Source organism: Thalassophryne amazonica, chromosome 13, assembly GCF_902500255.1.
Source record: "Thalassophryne amazonica chromosome 13, fThaAma1.1, whole genome shotgun sequence".
NCBI lineage: Eukaryota > Metazoa > Chordata > Actinopteri > Batrachoidiformes > Batrachoididae > Thalassophryne > Thalassophryne amazonica.
This window is the reverse complement of record NC_047115.1, coordinates 75,531,827-75,557,274: the sequence shown is the minus strand read 5'-3', so window position 1 is coordinate 75,557,274 and position 25,448 is coordinate 75,531,827. Positions and strand designations below refer to the sequence as shown.

Sequence of the window (25,448 nt, the reverse complement as noted above, 5' to 3'; positions counted from 1 at the left end):
GTTAGACACTTTCTCTCCGATTGTTCTGTCTGAGTTATTTTCATGAGTTACTTCATCCAAACCATCAACATGTTTATTAGACCCCATTCCTACCAGGCTGCTCAAGGAAGCCCTACCATTATTTAATGCTTCGATCTTAAATATGATCAATCTATCTTTGTTAGTTGGCTATGTACCACAGGCTTTTAAGGTGGCAGTAATTAAACCATTACTTAAAAAGCCATCACTTGACCCAGCTATCTTAGCTAATTATAGGCCAATCTCCAACCTTCCTTTTCTCTCAAAAATTCTTGAAAGGGTAGTTGTAAAACAGCTAACTAATCATCTGCAGAGGAATGGTCTATTTGAAGAGTTTCAGTCAGGTTTTAGAATTCATCATAGTACAGAAACAGCATTAGTGAAGGTTACAAATGATCTTCTTATGGCCTCGGACAGTGGACTCATCTCTGTGCTTGTTCTGTTAGACCTCAGTGCTGCTTTTGATACTGTTGACCATAAAATTTTATTACAGAGATTAGAGCATGCCATAGGTATTAAAGGCACTGCGCTGCGGTGGTTTGAATCATATTTGTCTAATAGATTACAATTTGTTCATGTAAATGGGGAATCTTCTTCACAGACTAAAGTTAATTATGGAGTTCCACAAGGTTCTGTGCTAGGACCAATTTTATTCACTTTATATATGCTTCCCTTAGGCAGTATTATTAGATGGTATTGCTTAAATTTTCATTGTTACGCAGATGATACCCAGCTTTATCTATCCATGAAGCCAGAGGACACACACCAATTAGCTAAACTGCAGGATTGTCTTACAGACATAAAGACATGGATGACCTCTAATTTCCTGCTTTTAAACTCAGATAAAACTGAAGTTATTGTACTTGGCCCCACAAATCTTAGAAACATGGTGTCTAACCAGATCCTTACTCTGGATGGCATTACCCTGACCTCTAGTAATACTGTGAGAAATCTTGGAGTCATTTTTGATCAGGATATGTCATTCAAAGCGCATATTAAACAAATATGTAGGACTGCTTTTTTGCATTTACGCAATATCTCTAAAATCAGAAAGGTCTTGTCTCAGAGTGATGCTGAAAAACTAATTCATGCATTTATTTCCTCTAGGCTGGACTATTGTAATTCATTATTATCAGGTTGTCCTAAAAGTTCCCTAAAAAGCCTTCAGTTAATTCAAAATGCTGCAGCTAGAGTACTGACGGGGACTAGAAGGAGAGAGCATATCTCACCCATATTGGCCTCTCTTCATTGGCTTCCCGTTAATTCTAGAATAGAATTTAAAATTCTTCTTCTTACTTATAAGGTTTTGAATGATCAGGTCCCATCTTATCTTAGGGACCTCGTAGTACCATATCACCCCAATAGAGCGCTTCGCTCTCAGACTGCAGGCTTACTTGTAGTTCCTAGGGTTTGTAAGAGTAGAATGGGAGGCAGAGCCTTCAGCTTTCAGGCTCCTCTCCTGTGGAACCAGCTCCCAATTCAGATCAGGGAGACAGACACCCTCTCTACTTTTAAGATTAGGCTTAAAACTTTCCTTTTTGCTAAAGCTTATAGTTAGGGCTGGATCAGGTGACCCTGAACCATCCCTTAGTTATGCTGCTATAGACGTAGACTGCTGGGGGGTTCCCATGATGCACTGTTTCTTTCTCTTTTTGCTCTGTATGCACCACTCTGCATTTAATCATTAGTGATCGATCTCTGCTCCCCTCCACAGCATGTCTTTTTCCTGGTTCTCTCCCTCAGCCCCAACCAGTCCCAGCAGAAGACTGCCCCTCCCTGAGCCTGGTTCTGCTGGAGGTTTCTTCCTGTTAAAAGGGAGTTTTTCCTTCCCACTGTAGCCAAGTGCTTGCTCACAGGGGGTCGTTTTGACCGTTGGGGTTTTACATAACTATTGTATGGCCTTGCCTTACAATATAAAGCGCCTTGGGGCAACTGTTTGTTGTGATTTGGCGCTATATAAAAAAAAAAAATTGAATTGAATTATATAGCGCCAAATCACAACAAACAGTTGCCCCAAGGCGCTCCATATTGCAAGGCAAGGCCATACAATAACCATGAAAAACCCCAACGGTCAAAACGACCCCCTATGAGCAAGCACTTGGCCACAGTGGGAAGGAAAAACTCCCTTTTAACAGGAAGAAACCTCCAGCAGAACCAGGCTCAGGGAGGGGCAGTCTTCTGCTGAGACTGGTTGGGGCTGAGGGAACCAATCACAGGTGATTCAAATCCATATGGCTTTTGCAAAAAATGAAAAGGTCCGATACTTTTCTAACAGACCTCGTATGTTTATATATCAAAGGATAAGTCAATATAGTAAGTATCTGGACAGGCCTATGCAGGGTCTTTCTTCATTTCTGGGGGTCTATGCAGAGAGTGTAATGTGTGTATATGGAGGCCTCGCTCTGTCTATAATAAATAAATAAATGATAGACATAAAGACATGGATGACCTCTTATTTCCTGCTTTTAAACTCAGATAAAACTGAAGTTATTGTACTTGGCCCCACAAATCTTAGAAACATGGTGTCTAACCAGATCCTTACTCTGGATGGCATTACCCTGACCTCTAGTAATACTGTGAGAAATCTTGGAGTCATTTTGATCAGGATATGTCATTCAAAGCTCATATTAAACAAATATGTAGGACTGCTTTTTTGCATTTACGCAATATCTCTAAAATTAGAAAGGTCTTGTCTCAGAGTGATGCTGAAAAACTAATTCATGCATTTATTTCCTCTAGGCTGGACTATTGTAATTCATTATTATCAGGTTGTCCTAAAAGTTCACTGAAAAGCCTTCAGTTAATTCAAAATGCTGAAGCTAGAGTACTAACGGGGACTACAAGGAGAGAGCATATCTCACCCATATTGGCCTCTCTTTATTGGCTTCCTGTTAATTCTAGAATAGAATTTAAAATTCTTCTTCTTACTTATAAGGTTTTGAATAATCAGGTCCCATCTTATCTTAGGGACCTCATAGTACCATATCACCCCAATAGAGCGCTTCGCTCTCAGACTGCAGGCTTACTTGTAGTTCCTAGGGTTTGTAAGAGTAGAATGGGAGGCAGAGCCTTCAGCTTTCAGGCTCCTCTCCTGTGGAACCAGCTCCCAATTCAGATCAGGGAGACAGACACCCTCTCTACTTTTAAGATTAGGCTTAAAACTTTCCTTTTTGCTAAAGCTTATAGTTAGGGCTGGATCAGGTGACCCTGAACCATCCCTTAGTTATGCTGCTATAGACTTAGACTGCTGGGGGGTTCCCATGATGCACTGAGTGTTTCTTTCTCTTTTTGCTCTGTATGCACCACTCTGCATTTAATCATTAGTGATTGATCTCTGCTCCCCTCCACAGCATGTCTTTTTCCTGGTTCTCTCCCTCAGCCCCAACCAGTCCCAGCAGAAGACTGCCCCTCCCTGAGCCTGGTTCTGCTGGAGGTTTCTTCCTGTTAAAAGGGAGTTTTTCCTTCCCACTGTCGCCAAGTGTTTGCTCACAGGGGGTCGTTTTGACCGTTGGGGTTTTTACGTAATTACTGTATGGCCTTGCCTTACAATATAAAGCGCCTTGGGGCAACTGTTTGTTGTGATTTGGCGCTATATAAATAAAATTGATTGATTGATTGATAGACATTGGTTGATGTTTTTATTTAAAATTTTCTTTACCTTAATAAAGGACAGTAACAGCAGGGAAATGTCAAAGGAACCCAAGCTACTATATATTGTATGTTTTGGAGTTTTTCTAAAAGCCCGGTCACAAGGCACTTAAAGGGCAACAAAGCCCAAACAAAACAAGAAATCTGGACTTTCGTTGACTTGTGTTGGCACTGTTTAACCTTCGCGCAGCTTTGTTCCTGCAGCTGGGGCTTCGTCAGGATTTTTAAACTGTTGAAAAACTTGAATGAATGCTGCCAAAAACCTCAATTCGTCTGTATTTCATTTTGCTATAGTTCTTGACAGTTTTTATCATTTGCTTAGTTTTTGTAACATTAGTGTTTAGTTTGACTTCGTTCAACCAGCTGAATGTTTTTATACAGTACAGAACCCCGTTTGTGAGCGCTGCTGTGGACGAGAGATGCAGCTCCTCTGTTGCGGAGCTGGTGTGTAGTGTGGGGCTTCTGCTGCTGCATGTGATGGGGTAAGTGCGGCTGCTATCATGCCTGGCCAGCCAGGAAGAATTTGTCGGCCTCCTCCTTCAGCGCATGGCAGTCCGTGATCGTGGTGTTGTTCTCAGGAGCTCTGAAGGGCTTGCTGTCCTCCAGCCCATGCAAAGAGAAGAGCCTGCTGGCCCTTTCAGTCTGACAGTTCAAAGGTTTTGAGGAGATCCTTCAGCGGTGTGTATTTGTTCGCGGGGGGGGGGGGGGGGGCTTTGCAGGAGCATGATCAGCCTCATTGCCGTGGAGCTGAGGGCTGACACAACATAATAATATTTCATGTAGTCTGCGGTCATCTCTCAGAGTGAACTGCGCCTCGGTTTGTGCAAACCAGGCGGCAGTTTACATAAGCGTGACTTTGAGCATCAAGTGTGGAAAAAGTTCCAGCAGCAACAGACATTCGTGTGTGAACAGGTTTGATCCACACAGCCCACAACGCGTGTGATCCAATGTGCCTGCAAGTCTGTGATAAATGATCCACACAGCCCGCAGCGCATGAGCTGGCAGGGATCCATCTGTTAAAATGCACATCAGAATTCTCTCTCTCTCTCTCGTGATTACGCATGTTAAACACAGAGTATGCATGTATTTCAGGCGTACTCTAAACGTGGTGTTTTTGGTTTTGTAAAAATTAGGTGTCTTATGTTGAGCAAGCGCTACAGTTTTTTTTTTGTTTTTTTTTCCATTGGAGCAGCATGTCATTAGAGTCTGAACCAGACAGTGAGGATTCTGATGATGGAGGAGATAATTGTTCTGGTTGTTCTGGAGGAGCAACCAGAGCAGGTAGATCCATCGACGTGTGCACAGATCTCCACAGTGGATCGGTCTGCGCACTTCTGTTTGCAGCTTCTCCAGGGCTCAAGCACTACAGAGGTCTGTCCCAGCACGGAGTCCTGGAATGCAGAGCAGGATGCAGACACACACTGCTCCAGCAGTGGTTCCAGGTGCATTTCGTTTAAAGCGTGGAGCTCAAAGTTAGCTTCGGTTTCATTTTGTTCCTCTTAATTTCCTTTTGCACTCTTGATTCGCAGGCTATTCGGTGATAAAAGCTCATTCGTCCACCTTTTCTCAACAATTTGTGACTTTTTTACTTTTCTCCCTTTGTTCAGGAATCGTCGTATGCCATGTGACCGGGGCATAACTTGATTTCAAGTTACTGCGGTAGTGTGGCTCCAAACATTGTAGAAAAATTTAATGCTAGTTTAAGTTTTTTGTTTGTTTTGGCATTATCATTGAATTATGGACCAAGTTACGGGAAAATGAAATAAGTTAAAATAAAAAGCAAAAGCTGTACATATGGGAAAGCTGCTTTTGTGCCAGAAACCATAGCTACCATTTGTTGCTGCAAAGTCTGAGATAACAGAAAGAAGACCAAAAATTAAAACGCATGCATAAACACAAGGTCGGCACCACACTAATGTTAATCTAGACATCTTTTGACCTGCTGGAAGAAGTCAGAATACCTTAAAAGCCATGTAGAGAGGGAGAGAATCTGCAAACTCCATACAAAAAGTGAGGCAACGCATCCCACTGATATTTCAATGGTTTGCCAAAGCACAGAATTGGCCTCACCTTGTCCCTGAAGTCTGAAGAAGCCATAACATGAGTCATACCTAAACCAAAACACATTCAGAACTCTACAGACACACACATCTGACACTTTAACAAGAACCAGGACAACTACTTTCCATTTGGTCAAGGTTGGAAGGGCAAGTGACTTGGAAAGAGTTCAGCGGCCTCTCGATTCAGATCTCACATTTGTACATCACCACTCAGAGTGTCAATGACAACAGACAAGCAAACAGGTTGGAATAACTGGAACTGCTCTCTCAATATGCCACCACGTAGCTATCTCTGAGCGCCAATGCCAATGAACTATGCCAGTGAAACGACTTTAGTTTGAATTATATCATTTCAGAGGATACAGTTAAACATTTTACATTCTAAAGTGAGAGACAAGCAATGGGAACCCTCCTGGTCTCCAGACCAGGTGAGGTCAGATCTGGGAGCATGTGTAAGTATCCCGCATTGCTGCATCCACCATACTGCGGAACTTTCTTGGGTCTTGTTGGCAACCACCCAGGCAGACACCCGGTCTGTTTTCACCTTTCAAAAGCAGTCAAGCTGTTGCAGCCAGGTGAAACATGAGTGTGTCCTCTTGGCCTTTTACAGATGCTGGAGTTGTCAACGCACCTGCATGCTGCATCATGAGCAGAAAAACGTGCCACATGCACAAAATGTCAAAGCTAATGTTTCCTCATAATCCAAGTGATATTCCTCATGTTAGTCTCCCTAAGTAACGGTTCGTTTCATGTAAAGTCACTCTAGCAGTACCAAAGGATCCTCTGAAAGAGACCTCGTACCAAAGACATCCAAGGCCTGGTTAGACACAGGCCTTGGTAATGAAAGCTACATACTGGCACAAAACCTCATTTCAAGTGACATCTGACTTAAAAAAAAAAAAAAACAATATATGTGACACAGAGAGAAGGAAGAAGTGCCTACTTAAGTTACATTCACACAAAATCCTTTCTGCAGGGTTGTGTAGACTTGTCAGTGTTGTGTAGACAACTGCATAACAATCAGAAACAAAAAGCTTACTTCTCTGATTTGATACATTTATGCTCCCAGTTCATCATCAATCCAGCAGCCACTTTAATCCAGCGGTAGGAGACATCTGTGTGATATCACACAGGCAAAAGAAATGTTGATTTGTGGGTTGATCTGGTGTATCAAAGTTCACCAGATTTGATAGCGTGTGGCCTCATTGTATTTGCTTTTAGTTCGAAGACATAAATGGTGATAAACTGAAGGAGACAGACTCATTCATTTATCTGGTATCTGTTCAGACATTGCATTTGATGGGCTTTTCAAAAGCCTTGGAATAACTTCTCCATACTTCATTGTGTCTTCTATCTGCTCCCCTTCCACAGCAGTGTTCTCCAGCAATCACAAGCTCTTTCACTCCCTGAGAAATGATCCAGCATTTTCCCTCCCAACATTGTACATCAGTGTCCGGGCATATTCAAAATTATCCTCCACAGCTTAAGAACATAAGAAGAAGAAGAAGAAAGGGGCATTTTGAAAAAATAGAGTAAGGGAGAGTTCTGCAGGTCCTCCAGATGCAGCTTATTATCATCTGCTTGTGGAATGTCAGTTATTTTCAGAGCACCTTTAAAATACTGACACTGTAACATGTCAAATACCAAATACTACGCAACTGGAAGGGAGTCAGTCATGTTTTTAGATTAATACATTTAACGTGTGTGTTTCTTCAACTCGATGCATTTTGGTTCTGTGAATTTGTGAGAAAATAAAAGTTCAAATCACACTAAACACAACCACAGTAGTTTGTCTAATTTATCAAGTTTTAAGGCCCAAGAGGCCCTTTGCACAAATGGAGATCCACACCATCATCACAAGATAATTTTTTACATTCTTTTTAACTGTTAATGAGTAAATGTCATTTGCACCAAATCTAAATATATATACTGTTAAATAATATGACATATGTCACTTTTAGTAATATATAACTATTTTCATAACTTCTTGATACATTTTTGGAATTACTGAATTACTCGTATATATTTGTGGCCAATACAATCAATTGCTACCTATGGGGTTCACTGTTTTAATAAGAGTGTCACTGTAACCGTCAAAGTCTTGTATGATACCTGGTTACACATCACCATCATAACAGCACTTACCAATAAAGCCCTCAGGTAAGTCTGTAATGTGCTGTAGACCAAAACTGTGAGATCTGCATCCCATCGGCATATACTGAATGTCCCTGTAGATTTACACAAGTTGCAACGGTCTCTTGGAGCTATTTCTAAGAGCCATTTGGTGATTTTAATGTTTGACCTTTCTGTGACCTTGACCCGTTTGTGTGCTGACAGGCATCTCCATAGGACTGATATATGTAAACTTACAAGAGTCTGCAATGATGATTTGCATGCTTTTTCATGCTTTTTTAAAAATAAAATCAAAATGTTGCATTTCATTTTCACCATGATGTCAACAAATTTTAATTAATTTAATTTAATTTATTAATTTATATAGCGCCAAATCACGACAAAGTCGCACCAAGGCGCTTCACATAATTCACAACAACACAAATTAATCTAAATTCAAAATTAAAAGCAAGAAAAGCACAGTTAAAAGATAAAACACAGTAGAATAAAAAGAAATTAAAAGCAAACACAAACAGATTAAAAAATTAATGATAACACAGTCTAAAAAAGTGGGTCTTCAGTCTTGATTTAAAAATCTCCACCGTGTCAGACTGCCGAATAACAGCAGGTAGATCATTCCAAAGAGCCGGACCACGGTAGGAGAAGGCTCTATACCCCACAGACTTTTTGTTCATCCTCGGAACACACAGAAGCCCTGCGCCCTGCGAACGCAAAGGCCTCGCAGGTACGTAGGGCTTAACCAAGTCCGCCAAGTAGGAAGGCGCCAGTCCATGAACAATTTTATAACCAACATAAAACTTTAGAATCCAATCTGGCAGAAACCGGTAGCCAATGAAGGGATGCCAGAATGGGAGTAATGTGGTCAAACCTTCTACTTTGTGTCAAAATTCTGGCAGCAGCAGAAGTCCTCGAATGCTAGACTGCGGCAGACCAGAAAATAAAGCATTACAATAATCCAATCTAGAAGAGGACAAATGCGTGAATCAGAGTCTCAGCATAAGCCATAGACAGGATGGGGGCGAATCTTTGCTATATTTCTCAGATGAAAGAAAGCAGTCCTCGTAATGTCCCTAATGTGGAGGTCAAAGGACAACGTAGGATCAAAGATTACCCAAGGTTCCTCACTTTGTCAGTATGATGTATAACACATGAACCTAGGCTAAGCGCCAGCTGATCAAATTGGTGCCGATGTCTTGCTGGGCCAAGAACCATCATTTCAGTCTTATCAGAGTTAAAAGTAGAAAGTGCTAGACATCCAACTTCTCACTGCTGCAAGACAGTCCTGTAAAGATTTGATGTGGACAGGATTTCCAGCAGCTGATCGCATATACAACTGAGTATCATCAGCATAACAATGAAAAAGCAACCCCGAAAATGCCGCAAAATGTTCCCAAGGGGTGCCATATACAGGGAAAAAAGCAAGGGACCCAGAACGGATCTCTGCGGAACCCCGAACTTCATGCCCTTAAAGTCAGAGGTAGTGTCATTGCACAAAACACAATGGGGACGACCAGACAGATAAGACGTCAGCCACACAAGAGCAGTTCCAGTAATCCCGAAACAGTTTTCTAGCCTATCAAAGTAGAATATGATGATCAACTGTGTCAAACGCAGCACTGAGATCCAACAACACCAATGCTGTAGTAGTATCTGAGTCCATTGCTCGCAGAAGATCGTTAACTACTTTAATAAGTGCTGTTTCTGTGGAGTGATGTCTTCAAAAAGCAGACTGCAGTGGCTCAAAAAGGTCATTCTCAGTAAGATAGTCCACAATTCCAGAATTTTAGAGCAGAATGATAGATTTGATATCGGCCTATAATTTTTCAATTCACCAGGATCAAGATTAGATTTCTTGAGTAGTGGTTTAACCACTGCAGATTTAAAACAATTTGGAACAGATCCAGTTTAAAGAAAGGTTAACAATTTCCAGCACAGTCGGCCCAAGAATGGGCCAAAGATCCTTAAACAATTTTGTTGGTATAGGATCAAAATAAACAGTTGGTGCTTTTAGTAGACATCACGAGTTTCGTCAGCACACCTTGTGAGATACTGTTAAATTCCGTGAATCTAGGTAGCACCTCAGTAGTAGTCCCCAGCTCAGTAGCTGGATACAATGATTCAACCAAAGTATGCTGAGATGTGCTCAACCTAATATCTTCTATTTTCTTTTCGAAATAGTCCAGAAAGTCCTGTGCTGAAAAAGGAGAAGGACCAACAGGTGGCTGTCCATGAATAAGAAATGCCACTGTATCAAACAAGAACTTTGAGTTATGCTTGTTTTTGTTATCAATTCAGAATAATACGCCTGCTTCGTAGCCAATAAAGCATGCTTATAATCTAAAATAGCTTCACGCCACGCAAGGTGAAACACCTCTAGTTTGGAACTACGCCATTTCCGTTCCAACCCTCTAGCCTTCTTCCTAAGGTCACGCAAATAACTATTGAACCAGGGTGTCCGTGCTTTGGGAAGGCGTGGCTTTAATAGAGGAGGCGCAATCTTATCAAGTGTGGTTTTTAGCACTAAATTCAGGCTATCTGCAAGACTGTCTACTGACTGAAATTTCATCAAGCTTGAAGTTAGGATTTCAGGTAGTCTTGCTTCGAGTTCAGTCAAAGTTGAAGGTTTAATTTGTCGCCGCAATGATAGGCAAGGTTGTTGCTCCACTAAACGCGGCAGCGTAATTGTAAACCTAATAAGCGAGTGGTCAGAGACCGCTGATGGAAGAGGCAGGATGTCGATATTTGTGACAGCAAGGCCACGTGCAAGAACGAAATCCAGAGTATTACCACTGATATGCGTTGAACCATGAACGAACTGCTGAAATCCTAATGCATCCATGATTTCCATAAATGATTTACCGAGGGGATCAGAGAGCTTATTTATATGAATGTTAAAGTCACCAATAATCAAAATGTTGTCTACACTAGTTGAAAGACTAGAGATGAACGTGCCAAATTCATCTAAAAAATCAGAATATGGGCCAGGAGGCCTATAGACAGTGACAATATAACATGAACAAATGACATCATAACTTAAAAACCTTTGATATATTCTGGATCCTGTCATCAGGCGATTTAATTTGGTGTATTACATGACATGGTTTACTCAAATACGAAATCTGACATACTTCAGATCACCTTTGACCTCAAGGTAAACCCCGAAGGTCAGGTCGATCACTTATCTCAGGTAATGGCTTAGAGGCAAGACCAATTGCTATTTTGTGCCAAATTTGAAGGCAAACGTTCAAAAATTGCGACCAGGAAAGTGGTTTGGGTGATTTTAATGTTTGAACATCCTATGACCTTGACCTTTGGCCTGACCCATTGTGTGCTGAAAGGTATCTCCATAGGACTGCTATATGTGAACTTGCAAGAGTCTGCAATGTAAACTGGTGTGCTTCAGAATGAGCTAAAGGTAAAAATGCAATGATTACCACCCCCCACACCCCAAAAAACAAGAAAATAAACAACAAAACAAATCAAATAACTTCGTTTCTTCAAGATAAAAAGTTTAGATTTCCAGTATGACCCTGTACTTGTATGGTGTCCAAATTTATCCACAGATCCTGAAATGTGATTTGAACAGTAGGCAGCATTATTCACTTTGACCTTTGCTCCAGAAAATGATCTCGAATCGCAGTACGATGTTGAATCTTAATAGTGTCTTAATTTGCCCAACAACAACAAGAGATTTAAAAACTTTTAAAAAACAGCATGTTAACATCAATGAGTAGAGAGAAAGAAGGAGAACACAGGGTGTGACAAATGACCTCCAGTCACACTTTGGTGCAAAGGTACCAAAACCTTTCACGGTCCTCCTGGATTATTGAGTGTGTGTGTGTGTGTGTGTGTGTGTGTGTGTGTGTGCCTTATGACGTGACTGATTTGGTGTCACAGTGGGTGGCTGGATTATGTCTGTATTTTATGTCGGCTGGTTGATCCAGTACTTGGTGATGGATACAGATTAATTCAGAGAACATTTAGATTCCTTGCAACATAATGTGCCATAATAATGAAGTTACCTTGGCTGGAACTGGATTTATGTCCATGTATGTCTGTACGTGTATTCTTGGCACATCTTTCTGTTTGAGGGCTACAGGGGGGCTGTGCAAATAACCCCACACTTTTGTGCTTACCCAGCATGAGTGATGGATTCTGGGTAATATGACCCTTCTCAAAACTCCAACATGTGAAAAACACTGCAATATTTATGAGTATAGACTTTGATGTCTGACAGGCTGCACAGATGGGAAAATACAGTTCACACGCCGTTACCTTTAGGTGGGAAGTAGGATTTGCTCTCAGCTTTGTGGGGCCAATCCACAACCAGGTGGCCATAGCGACGGAAACTGTTGGTGATTTCTTCTGTAAAAATTAAGACAATAGCAGAAAAAAAATTGAAAATGATGTAATTAATTTTACATTATTAATGTCCATGCTGTTGACTTGAGCCACATGCATCTTTTTTTTTGTTGTGTTCCTGCTGCAGGAGAAAAGAAGCCACTGCATTAGACAAGACCGTAGTCCGGGTTCATCCTGTTTGCAGGAATTCCTCCGCATGTCTGTCTCAATGTGCTGAAAAAGTGCTGATGTCCACGTCTTTTCACAATTCCTGTGCTAGTTAGACGACATCCCGGATAAAACACAGCGTCCAGTTTGGAAATGAACGGCACATTCCACTGTTACAGGAGTTTTTGTCATGGAAAGAGGAGCGGAGGCTTCGCGCGCATGGCACAGAGCAACGCCGTGATGAAGCCTCACAGGACATGTTCTGGCATGTCCAGGCACGTCCACAATTTCTCGGATAATCACTCGATGGAAAAACCACCGACAGCTGTCTGAACGCCATCTCAAAGTCGTCCTGTGAGACCAAAACAGAGGTGTTCCTTTGTCTCGCTCCATCAGCAAATCGGTTGTGATGCGCGAAGCCTCCGCTCGGCTTTCCATGACAAAATCTCTTGTTAAAGTGAAATCTGCCGGAAAATGGTTGATGTCCAGCTCTTGTGATAACCAAAGAAAGTGCACACGACAGTCCCGGCTCCACAGAGCCATCCGTTTAGAAATGATCCGGTGGTTTGTGGCTCTCGATGGCGGCACGGAGCGCGGCGTGCCGAGCGTCCTTAAAGCCGTCCTTAAAGCTGTAGTAACACTCCTTATTCTCTGTGAAGCCCGTAAAATTTTCACCGAAAGCCAGATAAATTTTTCGAATGGTTCCAGCTGCCAGTCTCTAACAGTTTCTGAAAAAATTCTGATGGAAAAAAGCCCAAATCATTCCGCCATTTCCTGACAATGAAATCCGCCGAGGGGGTGGACAACTCCTCACTCAAAGCCTGCTCACAGGCGAATGACGCAACGGACAGGCGTGGAAAAACTCACGCATGCGCACGAGGGTTCAAGCTTGTCTGACGCAATCACACGTGATTCAAATCCATATGGTTTTTGAAAAAAATAATGTCGGATACTTTTCAAATCAAATCAAATCAAAATCAAATCAATTTTATTTATATAGCGCCAAATCACAACAAACAGTTGCCCCAAGGCACTTTATATTGTAAGGCAAGGCCATACAATAATTACGGAAAAACTCCAACGGTCAAAACGACCCCCTGTGAGCAAGCACTTGGCGACAGTGGGAAGGAAAAACTCCCTTTTAACAGGAAGAAACCTCCAGCAGAACCAGACTCAGGGAGGGGCAGTCTTCTGCTGGGACTGTGTTGGGGCTGGAGGGGAGGAGAACCCAGGAAAAGGACATGCTCGTGGAGGGGAGCAGAGATCAATCACTAATGGGATTAAATGCAGAGTGGTGCATACGAGCAAAAAGAGAAAGAAAACACTCAGTGCATCATGGGAACCCACCAGCAGTCTAAGTCTATAGCCAGCATAACTAAGGGATGGTTCAGGGTCACCTGATCCGCCCTAACTATAAGCTTAGCCAAAAGGAAAGTTTTTAAGCCTCTATCTTAAAAGTAGGAGAGGGTGTCGTTGTCCCTGATCTGAATTGGGAGCTGGTTTCACAGGAGAGGAGCCTGAAAGCTGAAGGCTCTGCCTCCCATTCTACTCTTACAAACCCTAGGAACTACAAGTAAGCCTGCAGTCTGAGAGCGAAGCGCTCTATTGGGGCGATATGGTACTATGAGGTCCCTAAGATAAGATGGGACCTGATTATTCAAAACCTTATAAGTAAGAAGAAGAATTTTAAATTCTATTCTAGAATTAACAGGAAGCCAATGAAGAGAGGCCAATATGGGTGAGATATGCTCTCTCCTTCTAGTCCCTAGTACTCTAGCTGCAGCATTTTGAATTAACTGAAGGCTTTTCAGGGAACTTTTAGGACAACCTGATAATAATGAATTACAATAGTCCAGCCTAGAGGAAATAAATGCATGAATTAGTTTTTCAGCATCACTCTGAGACAAGACCTTTCTAATTTTAGAGATATTGTGCAAATGTAAAAAAGCAGTCCTACATATTTGTTTAATTGAATGACATATCCTGATCAAAAATGACTCCAAGATTTCTCACAGTATTACTAGAGGTCAGGGTAATGCCATCCAGAGTAAGGATCTGGTTAGACACCATGTTTCTAAGATTTGTGGGGCCAAGTACAATAACTTCAGTTTTATCTGAGTTTAAAAGCAGGAAATTAGAGGTCATCAATGTCTTTATGTCTGTAAGACAATCCTGCAGTTTAGCTAATTGGTGTGTGTCCTCTGGCTTCATGGATAGATAAAGCTGGGTATCATCTGCGTAACAATGAAAATTTAAGCAATGCCGTCTAATAATACTGCCTAAGGGAAACGTATAAAGTGAATAAAATTGGTCCTAGCACAGAACCTTATGGAACTCCATAATTAACCTTAGTCTGTGAAGAAGATTCCCCATTTACATGAACAAATTGTAATCTATTAGATAAATATGATTCAAACCACCGCAGCGCAGTGCCTTTAATACCTATGGCATGCTCTAATCTCTGTAATAAAATTTTATGGTCAACAGTATCAAAAGCAGCACTGAGGTCTAACAGAACAAGCACAGAGATGAGTCCACTGTCTGAGGCCATAAGAAGATCATTTGTAACCTTCACTAATGCTGTTTCTGTACTATGATGAATTCTCAAACCTGACTGAAACTCTTCAAATAGACCATTCCTCTGCAGATGATCAGTTAGCTGTTTTACAACTACCCTTTCAAGAATTTTTGAGAGAAAAGGATGGTTGGAGATTGGCCTATAATTAGCTAAGATAGCTGGGTCAAGTAACCATTACTTTTTAAGTAATGGTTTAATTACTGCCACCTTAAAAGCCTGTGGTACATAGCCAACTAATAAAGATAGATTGATCATATTTAAGATCGAAGCATTAATTAATTTTGGGGCTTCGTTGAGCAGCCTGGTAGGAATGGGGTCTAATAGACATGTTGATGGTTTGGAGGAAGTAACTAATGAAAATAACTCAGACAGAACAATCGGAGAGAAAGAGTCTAACCAAATACCGGCATCACTGAAAGCAGCCAAAGATAATGATACGTCTTTGGGATGGTTATGAGTAATTTTTTCTCTAATAGTTAAAATTTTATTAGCAAAGAAAGTCATGAAGTCATTACTAGTTAAAGTTAAAGGAATACTCAGCTCAATAGAGCTCTGACTCTTTGTCAGCCTGGCTACAGTGCTGAAAAGAAACCTGGGGTTGTTCTTATTTTCTTCAATTAGTGATGAGTAGTAAGATGTCCTAGCTTTACGGAGGGCTTATTTACAGAGCAACAGACTCTTTTTCCAGGCTATGAGAAGATCTTCTAAATTAGTGAGACGCCATTTCCTCTCCAACTTACGGGTTATCTGCTTTAAGCTGCGAGTTTGTGAGTTATACCACGGAGTCAGGCACTTCTGATTTAAAGCTCTCTTTTTCAGAGGAGCTACAGCATCCAAAGTTGTCTTCAATGAGGATGTAAAACTATTGATGAGATACTCTATCTCCCTTACAGAGTTTAGGTAGCTACTCTGCACTGTGTTGGTATATGGCATTAGAGAACATAAAGAAGGAATCATATCCTTAAACCTAGTTACAGCGCTTTCTGAAAGACTTCTAGTGTAATGAAACTTATTCCCCACTGCTGGGTAGTCCATCAGAGTAAATGTAAATGTTATTAAGAAATGATCAGACAGAAGGGAGTTTTCAGGGAATACTGTTAAGTTTCAATTTCCATACCATAAGTCAGAACAAGATCTAAGATATGATTAAAGTGGTGGGTGGACTCATTTACATTTTGAGCAAAGCCAACTGAGTCTAATAATAGATTAACTGCAGTGTTGAGGCTGTCATTCTCAGCATCTGTTTGGATGTTAAAATCGCCCACTATAATTATCTTATCTGAGCTAAGCACTAAGTCAGACAAAAGGTCTGAAAATTCACAGAGAAACTCACAGTAACGACCAGGTGGACGATAGATAATAACAAATAAAACTGTTTTTTGGGACTTCCAATATGGATGGACAAGACTAAGAGTCAAGCTTTCAAATGAATTAAAGCTCTGTCTGGGTTTTTGATTAATTAATAAGCTGGAATGGAAGACTGCTGCTAATCCTCTGCCTCGGCCCGTGCTATGAGCGTTCTGGCAGTTAGTGTGACTCTGGGGTGTTGACTCATTTAAACTAACATATTCATCCTGCTGTAACCAGGTTTCTGTAAAGCAGAATAAATCAATATGTTGATCAATTATTATATAATTTACTAACAGGGACTTAGAAGAGAGAGACCTAATGTTTAATAGACCACATTTAACTGTTTTAGTCTGTGGTGCAGTTGAAGGTGCTATATTATTTTTTCTTTTTGAATTTTTATGCTTAAATAGATTTTTACTGGTTATTGGTGGTCTGGGAGCAGGCACCATCTCTACGGGGATGGGGTAATGAGGGGATGGCAGGGGGAGAGAAGCTGCAGAGAGGTGTGTAAGACTACAACTCTGCTTCCTGGTCCCAACCCTGGATAGTCACGGTTTGGAGGATTTAAGAAAATTGGCCAGATTTCTAGAAATGAGAGCTGCTCCATCCAAAGTGGGATGGATGCCGTCTCTCCTAACAAGATCAGGTTTTCCCCAGAAGCTTTGCCAATTATCTATGAAGCCCACCTCATTTTTTGGACACCACTCAGACAGACAGCAATTCAGGGAGAACATGCGGCTAAACATGTCACTCCTGGTCCGATTGGGGAGGGACCCAGAGAAAACTACAGAGTCCTACATTGTTTTTGCAAAGTTACACACCGATTCAATGTTAATTTTAGTGACCTCCGATTGGCGTAACCGGGTGTCATTACTGCCGACGTGAATTACAATCTTACCAAATTTACACTTAGCCTTAGCCAGCAGTTTCAAATTTCCTTCAATGTCGCCTGCTCTGGGCCCCAGAAGACAACTGACTATGGTTGCTGGTGTCGCTAACTTCACATTTCTCAAAACAGAGTCGCCAATAACCAGAGTTTGATCCTCGGTGGGTGTGTCGCCGAGTGGGGAAAAACGGTTAGAAATGTGAACGGGTTGGCGGTGTACACGGGGCTTCTGTTTAGGGCTACGCTTCCTCCTCACAGTCACCCAGTCGACCTGCTTTCCCGGCTGCTCAGGATCTGCTGGAAGGGAACTAACGGCGGCTAAGCTAACTTGGTCCGCACCGACTACAGGGGCCTGGCTAGCTGTAGAATTTTCCATGGTGCGGAGCCGAGTCTCCAATTCGCCCAGCCTGGCCTCCAAAGCTACGAATAAGCTACACCTATTACAAGTACCATTACTGCTAAAGGAGGCCGAGGAATAACTAAACATTTCACACCCAGAGCAGAAAAGTGCAGGAGAGACAGGAGAAGCCTCCATGCTAAACCGGCTAAGAGCTAGTAGCTGCGCTAAGCTAGCGGATTCCTAAAAACACACAAAGTGAATAATGTGTAAATAATTTAGAGGTGATTCAGCAGAGGGAGTGCTTTAGTTAAGGCACGTGAAGATTACACTATGAAACAAATCGTTATCTAGTTATCTAGATCAATCTAACTGTGCAGATAAAACAGCTAACAGATACAGCAAAACACCGCTGTGCTCCGGAACAGGAAGTGATACAATACCGCAGTGAGCGCCAACCACCAGTAGAGGTCAGTCAGGTTTCTAATAGACCTCGTAGTAGTGAGAAAATGTAACTTTGAATGAGAGCACCAATGATTATGAATGAACACATTACAGTATTTCAGTGAAATTGAAGTGCTGATACAATTTATAACAGCTGCAGATTGATTCAAAGTCAAGGTCATGTATGAATGTCAAGGTCATTCAAAGGTCATTTTTGAGCTCACACATAATGGTCACAGATTTGAGGATGAGGGCCATATTGGCTGCATATCTATAAGTGTGCAATCCAATTGTTTAGCACAATGAAGGTGTTGTTTGCTTTAACTATGTACACTTACCTTTCAGTTTAATTAGATGTTCCCTTTTTGTGTAATTTCATATCACATGCATCTAATAGTTGTAGTAGTAGATACTGGTTTCTTCTTTTTCAGGGATTGATATGAGTATAAAAGGCAGATACCTGACTTCTTGGTGATGCTGACACCTCTCCTTGATGCCTGATGACAATGTCCACTGTTCCATGTGTCCTCCAGTGTGGTTGACTGTGATGAAACCACTGATTCCATTGCCTCAATTGAGAAGTGGGAAAACCTCAAGAAAAAGGCCCTGTTGTGGAGGGGTCTTGACAAGTTTGGAGATGTTTATACAACTGTCGGTTGGGATAAAGGTCCCACTGGACAATGTGTCCATGATACATGCAGGATGACTTTAGGCAATACCACAAAACTGGAACAACCCCCCCAAAAAAGACAGAAAAAAAAGAGAGGTTGATGAATGCCAAACTCAGTCTTCATATATGTCTGATATATGTCTGTTCCCTGGCTCCTGCTTCCAAGCAGCTGCAATTGAGTTTAGGGCTGATAAATAATAAAATAAAATGTGTCTGGTGTTGCAAGGGAGAGTCCACCAAGCACCCAGAATCAAAGTTGTTTCTGATTTCATATGATTATGCATGGGCAGTTTTTAAGAGCCACACGGTGGCCCTAGAAGATCAGACAATGTGTGCCAGGATAAACTATTCTGATTGATTCTGTAGCTGATGACTCCTATGCACATGAGATTCGTTATCATCACAAATGCTGGTTGAAATATGTACGTAGTTACCAGAAAATGAGTGAAGATAAACTCCCCCGCATTTACAATGTCATTCTCCGCAAGGCCCAGACTATATTCTTTGACTGCATCCGAACAGTTATCTTTGAGGAACATGAACTAAGGTCACTGCAGAGCCTTCTCCAAGACTATAACTATCATTTCTCGGTACGGCTTCTCAACATCTGGGGTAAAGTCGTCCTACATCAAAGACATCCTGACCAGGGAGATTGACGGCAAGATCGCTTCCACTTCAGAGGAATCAGAGTGACCTAGTTTATGACACGTCTGGGGGTGGTTCAAATGTTGAAGCAGCACTTTCCTCCATTGGTATCAGCAGTCCACAGTGGTGCATAAAGACATCCTGCATGTATCATGGACACATTGTCCAGTGGGACCTTTATCCCAATTGACAATTGTATAAACATCTCCAAACTTGTCAAGACCCCTCCACAATAGGGCCTTTTTCTTGAGGTTTTTCCACTTCTCAATTGAAGTAATGGAATTGGTGGTTTTATCACAAAGTCTACCACACTGGAGGACACATGGAACAGTGGACATTGTCATCAGGCAATCAGGCATCAAGGAGAGGTGTCAGCATCACCAAGAAGTCAGGTACCTGCCTTTTATAGTCGGCCAAATTCCAGGTGACACACACGCACATCTAACACTGCTCGCTTGGCACTTAGAAAATGTGTGGCCATTTGCACTATTAGCACGAAAACAGTCAGCAGACGATCACTGTTGAGCTGGATGTGAAATTTGGCTAAGTGCCCCCATAAGTGTGGCTTTGCAAACAGCAACACACGTGGTCTGCATGTGTATCGCACGTGTGCGCATGTGTTGTGCTCCCCCCGCTCTTCCCCTCGAAACATATGTGGCATATGTGTGGTTCATGGGGGGAGCTTGCACACTTGCATAAAATGCTGATATATATGCTGCACAGCCATGATCACATGCGGACCGGACAGGCAGGTCAGAACGTACACAGCACAGCAAGATGCCTGTCAGCTGTTAACCAGAGACTCACTGACAGCTCACATAACACAGACACAGTGACACGTGTGAGCAGCTGTTGAGATCTCTGATTTTGGACATCCCAGCTGGAGAACACATACCGTGTTTGGATGGACATGAACGAACAACTGTCCACTGTCAAACGTGTGTGTCTGCTTGCTGTCCTCACATAAAAACATATATCGCTGTTGCAATGGGCTGCAGCGAGCGAGCGCATGCCGCACACATTGACACGCTACCCTAGGTGATACGGGCCGTCAGATCATAACACACAGCAGGCGAGCTGAATGTCACGTCACCCATGTGAGCTCTGTTCCACATGACGCAGTGCCTGTCCTGTGGCGCGCTATCCACAAGACGCGTGTCGGGCCGGACACGCGGGACCAGCTGGACACGCTGCCAGCAGATGTGGACATGATAAGATTGCCCTGCTTCATCATTCATGTCATTTCATGACTGTACATCTGTGACCATGGGTCATCTACAGAGGAACAGATGGATCATACTTGTATTGTCCGCTCAATAAGAGGGATTCAATAAAATGCTGTGTTTTTATATGGTGTGTGGTTTTATTTTTTTAAATACGTCCATATCCTTCTTGAGAACAGGCATTTTCCTGCACCTTTCACAGGCCAGTGACAGTAGCTCAGTGGTAAAGTTTCTGGCTGGCAATCAAAGCTTTTGGAAATTGCAGGTTCGAATCCTGTTGGCGGCATGTATTTTCTATTTTTTTTTCACCGCACAGTAACCACATCGTGCAGCTGCTCGCACTGTGTTCCTGCATGCACAAAACCTTTGCAGCAGCATCGTTCACACCTGCCCATTGGCTCGAAGTTTTCGTGGTTCGCTCATACGAGCTGTTCCGTCATGATTCACCCTGATTTGTACTTGGTGGCCATCTTGAATTTCTGGGTCAAAATGATATAATAATGTCAAAATGATGCCAGAATCAGAATCCTCATGCTCAACTTACCCAACAAAAGTGTCTTCATTCATGATTCTAGGTGTTCTGGTTCAAATGTTATTTTTTTTAAAGATCGTGCTGGTGGCCAACTTGGATTTGGCCTTCTCGTAAAAATGCCAGAATTTTTGGAAGGGACCAGGGGGCTAATTTTTTTTTTATGAAAGGCCCGTAGAAGTCAAATCAACCCTCAAAACAAACCAGGCAGAGAATGGCCACAGAATTGCGTTTCTTGACCCTACTAAAAAGTCTGTGGTATATGACATCACTCATAGTGTGACAAATAATGTCATGTGACATACAACCTATCAATCAAATGACAAACATCTCTTTAGATGTCTGTCAAGTGAAATTTCCATGTCATTTCATTTGTGATGTTAGCGCTGTCAGCACGTATTGTAGTTTAGCTGATGTTAGCTGCACTCCACAGAAACCCTAACACAGCAGGATTACTGAAGCAATAATCAAGTCTTAATTTTTATTACCCCACCAAAGCCACTCATCAAGAAAACCACTGCCCAGTTCACAAAAATATGCTTTCATAAAACACCCAAACCAAGATTAGCCTGTTAGCTTTATTCGGTAAATCTGAGATGGGGGCGTGTTGCCCCACCCACATGGGGTCACATGGTGTCTTGCCCATGCTCCACCTGTTTACCCACTTATGACCAGGACCACTAAGCCATTTATAGCCACAGCATGGTTTCAGCAAATTAAACAGTATAGAGGAACAAATGTGAATGTTTTGTAAAAAAGCAATAAAACATATTTTAAACATGCCCGTATGAAGCCCAAGCCAACAGCACATCAAATTTGGTGTAGACACTCGGATCAAAACTGCAGATTTATATAAGCATCACATCCACATGTATAAACACATTTTTCATTTTTACAGATATATAAGATTCACAAATGCATGTAGGTTTTAACATTAAGGATATGGTTAATGAAGTGCTTCAGGTGTCATTTTGTACATTTCATCATGCAAACACATCTTAAAGTGTGCAACAATACAGGGTTATTGTTGCTGCCTTTTGTTGTTGTTGCTGCAATTCTCCACATATTCTCTGTTGTTTACAGGTCAGGACTGCAGGAAAGCCTGTGCACAGAATGTTGATTTGCAATGTCTTGTTGAAAAATGCATCTAAGGCACTGGAAAAGATGTTGCCTTGAATGCAGCATATGTTGCTGTAAAATCTTAGTGTACTTTTCTGCATTAATGCTGACATCACAGAAATGTAAATTACCTTTGCCAATGGCCCTGACACAAGCCCATACCACGGCTCTGGATTTCGAACCTGATGCCAATAACAAAATCTCAATGGTGCTTTTCCTCATTGGTCCAGAGCACATGGTGATCATTTCTCCCTAAAAATATGTGGAATCCTGATTACTCTGACCACAATAAGGGCCCCTTCACACATAGAACGAATGTGGTCCAATTGCACATGAAGCAGGAATCATATGCAATACGTGTAAAATCGTAGCTGTCTCCAACGCCTCGCACACCTGTTGCTACAACTATTTGTGCACAGCAGCGGCTGAAAGTGTGCCCTGTGAGAGCTCATTCGATCCCTCTCGCGGCAGGTGTCGGCCAAATTCCAGGTGACACACACGAACGTCTACACCGTACGCTTGGCATTTAGAAAATGTGTGGCCATTCGCGTTATTAGCATGAAAACAGTCAGCAGATGATCACTTTCAAGCTGGCGGTGAAATTTGTCTAAGTGCCCCCACGAGTTGCAGCCTATGCATGTGGAGTGCCAGAGTGTCGGCTCCCCCCACAACACGTGTGCGTGGGATTATGAGTAAACTTAGCTTCCGCTCATAGTCATTAGTTGATTAATTCATTCGATGTAAAAACCAACACAAGTGAATGTAACGTGTGTGTTTGTGTTTACAAATAAATGTGCTTTTGTAAAATATGTCATTTTTTTCATTTGGAAAAAAACAACAACAAAAGCATTTGCAAAACCGAAAAGTCTGTTAAGTTGTGATTCAGGTCGACAACAGTGTTATATAATCAGGCACCAGTAGATGGCAGTGTTCTATGCATTTTCACATAATATTCCAGTATGCTAGCCATACGAAAGGGAAAACAAGTGCGTCTTAAGTCTGGACTTGAAAGTCTCCACAGAATCTGACTGTTTTATTGATGCAGGGAGATCATTCCACAGAACAGGGGCACAATAAGAGAAAGCTCTATGACCTGTAGACTTTTTATTCACCCTAGGGACACAAAGTAGTCCTGCATCCTGCGAAGGCAAAGACCAGGCTGGTACCTAGGGTTTAACTAGATCAGCTAAATAGGGAGGTGCCAGTCCATATAATACCACGCCTTGACCTATGGTTTGACATGATATGCCTACAAAATCCATTTGTGCTTGTTCCTGTAAGACAGCAACAAGGCTTTGAATACACCCAAAATGCAGGACCAATGGCTAGATTACATGGTTGGATAAGATGATGGTTGCAGTTGAAAATGTGCATCAATGCATATTTATAAGTGATAAAAGGTATCCCAATGAAAACTGCATTTCAATCATCATTGTACCTTCATCTATGTCAGGGGGGAGCCCTCCAACAAAGACCTTCCTGGAGTAGCGTTCCATTCTCTCTCCATTCTGACATCGCGTTGGCGAGTTCAGGCCAGAAGTCAAGGAGGGGTCACCGTGACCATCGTCGAGGAAACCATCTTCAAATGGGAACAGAGAAGAACGGCCTGGACAAAAAAAGTTAAAAGAAGAATGGGAGGACAGATGGGGACAAAAGGGGATGAGACAAAAGCAAGACAATGGAAAGTATAAAAAGGAACAAGAGGTAACTTCTTAATCACATCAAGAAACCATTCCAATGTCAAAATGAGTTTGGAATCAACTCACTGCTTGATATAGACAAAGCAATTGCAACTTGTATCTCTTATATTATGACTTAAAATATAAGAAATTATTGTATGAATAACAATGAAGCATTATAAAGTATTGAAATCATAACATTGTTTGGAGCTTGATGTTGAGCACTGCTCCTAACTTTCCTTTAGTTGCCCTCTGTGAAGCTTTAGGATACTAAAAAGAACTTCAAGGACAATGAAAACAAGGTGTCCAAAGTTTAAATAACATTTTAAAATACAATTTATTAGATTAAATAAACTGTAATATGAACATTAAGTGTCACCTGGGGGGTGGGGGGTTGGAGCCTATCCCAGAGGTCTTTGGGTGAGAAGCACAGCACATCCTGGACATGCTGCCAATTTATTTTAGCAATATGAATTGTACTAATAAATAAAAATGGTCTATGATATCATAAAAGTAATTTTAAACAGTGAAATTAAAATTTAATTAAACAAAGCAGACTTGAGTTTATGACTTCAAATTCTTTTTTTAAATGCAGCTGTTTACATTGTCTTGTGAGAGGGTTGTCATAATTTTATTTCTATAACACTTTTAGGACAAATACTATTTGGAAAAGTTAAGTATTTTTCTGGAGCTCAGTGGACTCTCAAGATACTGGAGCTCGACTGAGGATGGCACGGCACATCTGAACGATCTCAGAGAGCTCAGAGAGTACATTTCATCCTCACCTTCCTAACATTTCTTGGTAATTATTGCCATTCTTGGACAATGACTTGCATTGAGCTTCACAGCCAGTCTCTAGGGGAGCGTGAGGAAGCAAAGACTGTCTGCTTTTAACATTCTCTATTCACATAAACATGCAGATTTTCTTTCCTCTGGTCATACTTTGATTTCACTGAATCTGCATAAAAAATTATACAGTTATTACTTTAAAAACAAGTCACCACAACAATATATCTGTATTTCAAAGTATTATATAAATTTACCAATTAATCTGTGGTTCATATGCATTACACACTGTTGTGGGCGGTCTGTACAGCTCATGGATCAAATACGATCCATTACACCACCAGTATATATGCCTAGAAAGTGGTACATATGTAAATAAATTACACTACCTCTACTATGACAACAACATCAACAACAACAACTGTGACTATTATTATGGTAGCAGCAGTGCATGTGTAGAATCCTGAAATCCCATTTACTGGGATTTATTGGGATATATATTCATTTCTGTAGTGGACAAAAAAAGTTAAATTGAAAAATACTGTTTTCCCTTGGTTCTCAGGAGTCTAGGGTTTTTAATGTGAAAGGTCAGGACAGGAGGTGTGAGCTGACAGTTCTATCAGCACAGCAAATTTTTTGCAAAATGCTAATCAATCAATCTATCAATGTCTTTATTCAAGACTCATCCATAATATAGATGTCTTTATATAACGTCTGAGTGGATCTTTTCATTTGATTGGTGCTTTGTATGTCACGTGACATGGATTATTCATTCCATTTACCGTGCAAATTTGGTTCCATACATTTTGTATCATTGCACGCTGTGAACCCCGC

General features: G+C 41.5%; 1 protein-coding gene and 1 long non-coding RNA gene across 2 annotated transcripts in view; one reads left to right on the top strand and one right to left on the bottom strand.

The window, feature by feature from the left end:
* The window catches only part of cpeb3 (cytoplasmic polyadenylation element binding protein 3), a 212,958-nt gene that overhangs the window by 51,767 nt on the left and 135,743 nt on the right, over positions 1–25,448 (bottom strand). Inside the window, 2 exon segments of the mRNA XM_034185354.1 lie at positions 12,135–12,224; positions 23,588–23,755. Coding sequence (XP_034041245.1) covers positions 12,135–12,224; positions 23,588–23,755 — 258 coding nt within the window.
* LOC117523745 lies at positions 35–25,448 on the top strand. The gene is made up of 4 exons (XR_004564598.1): positions 35–46; positions 8,909–8,914; positions 23,016–23,026; positions 25,312–25,448. It is a non-coding gene; the product is annotated as an uncharacterized LOC117523745 (long non-coding RNA).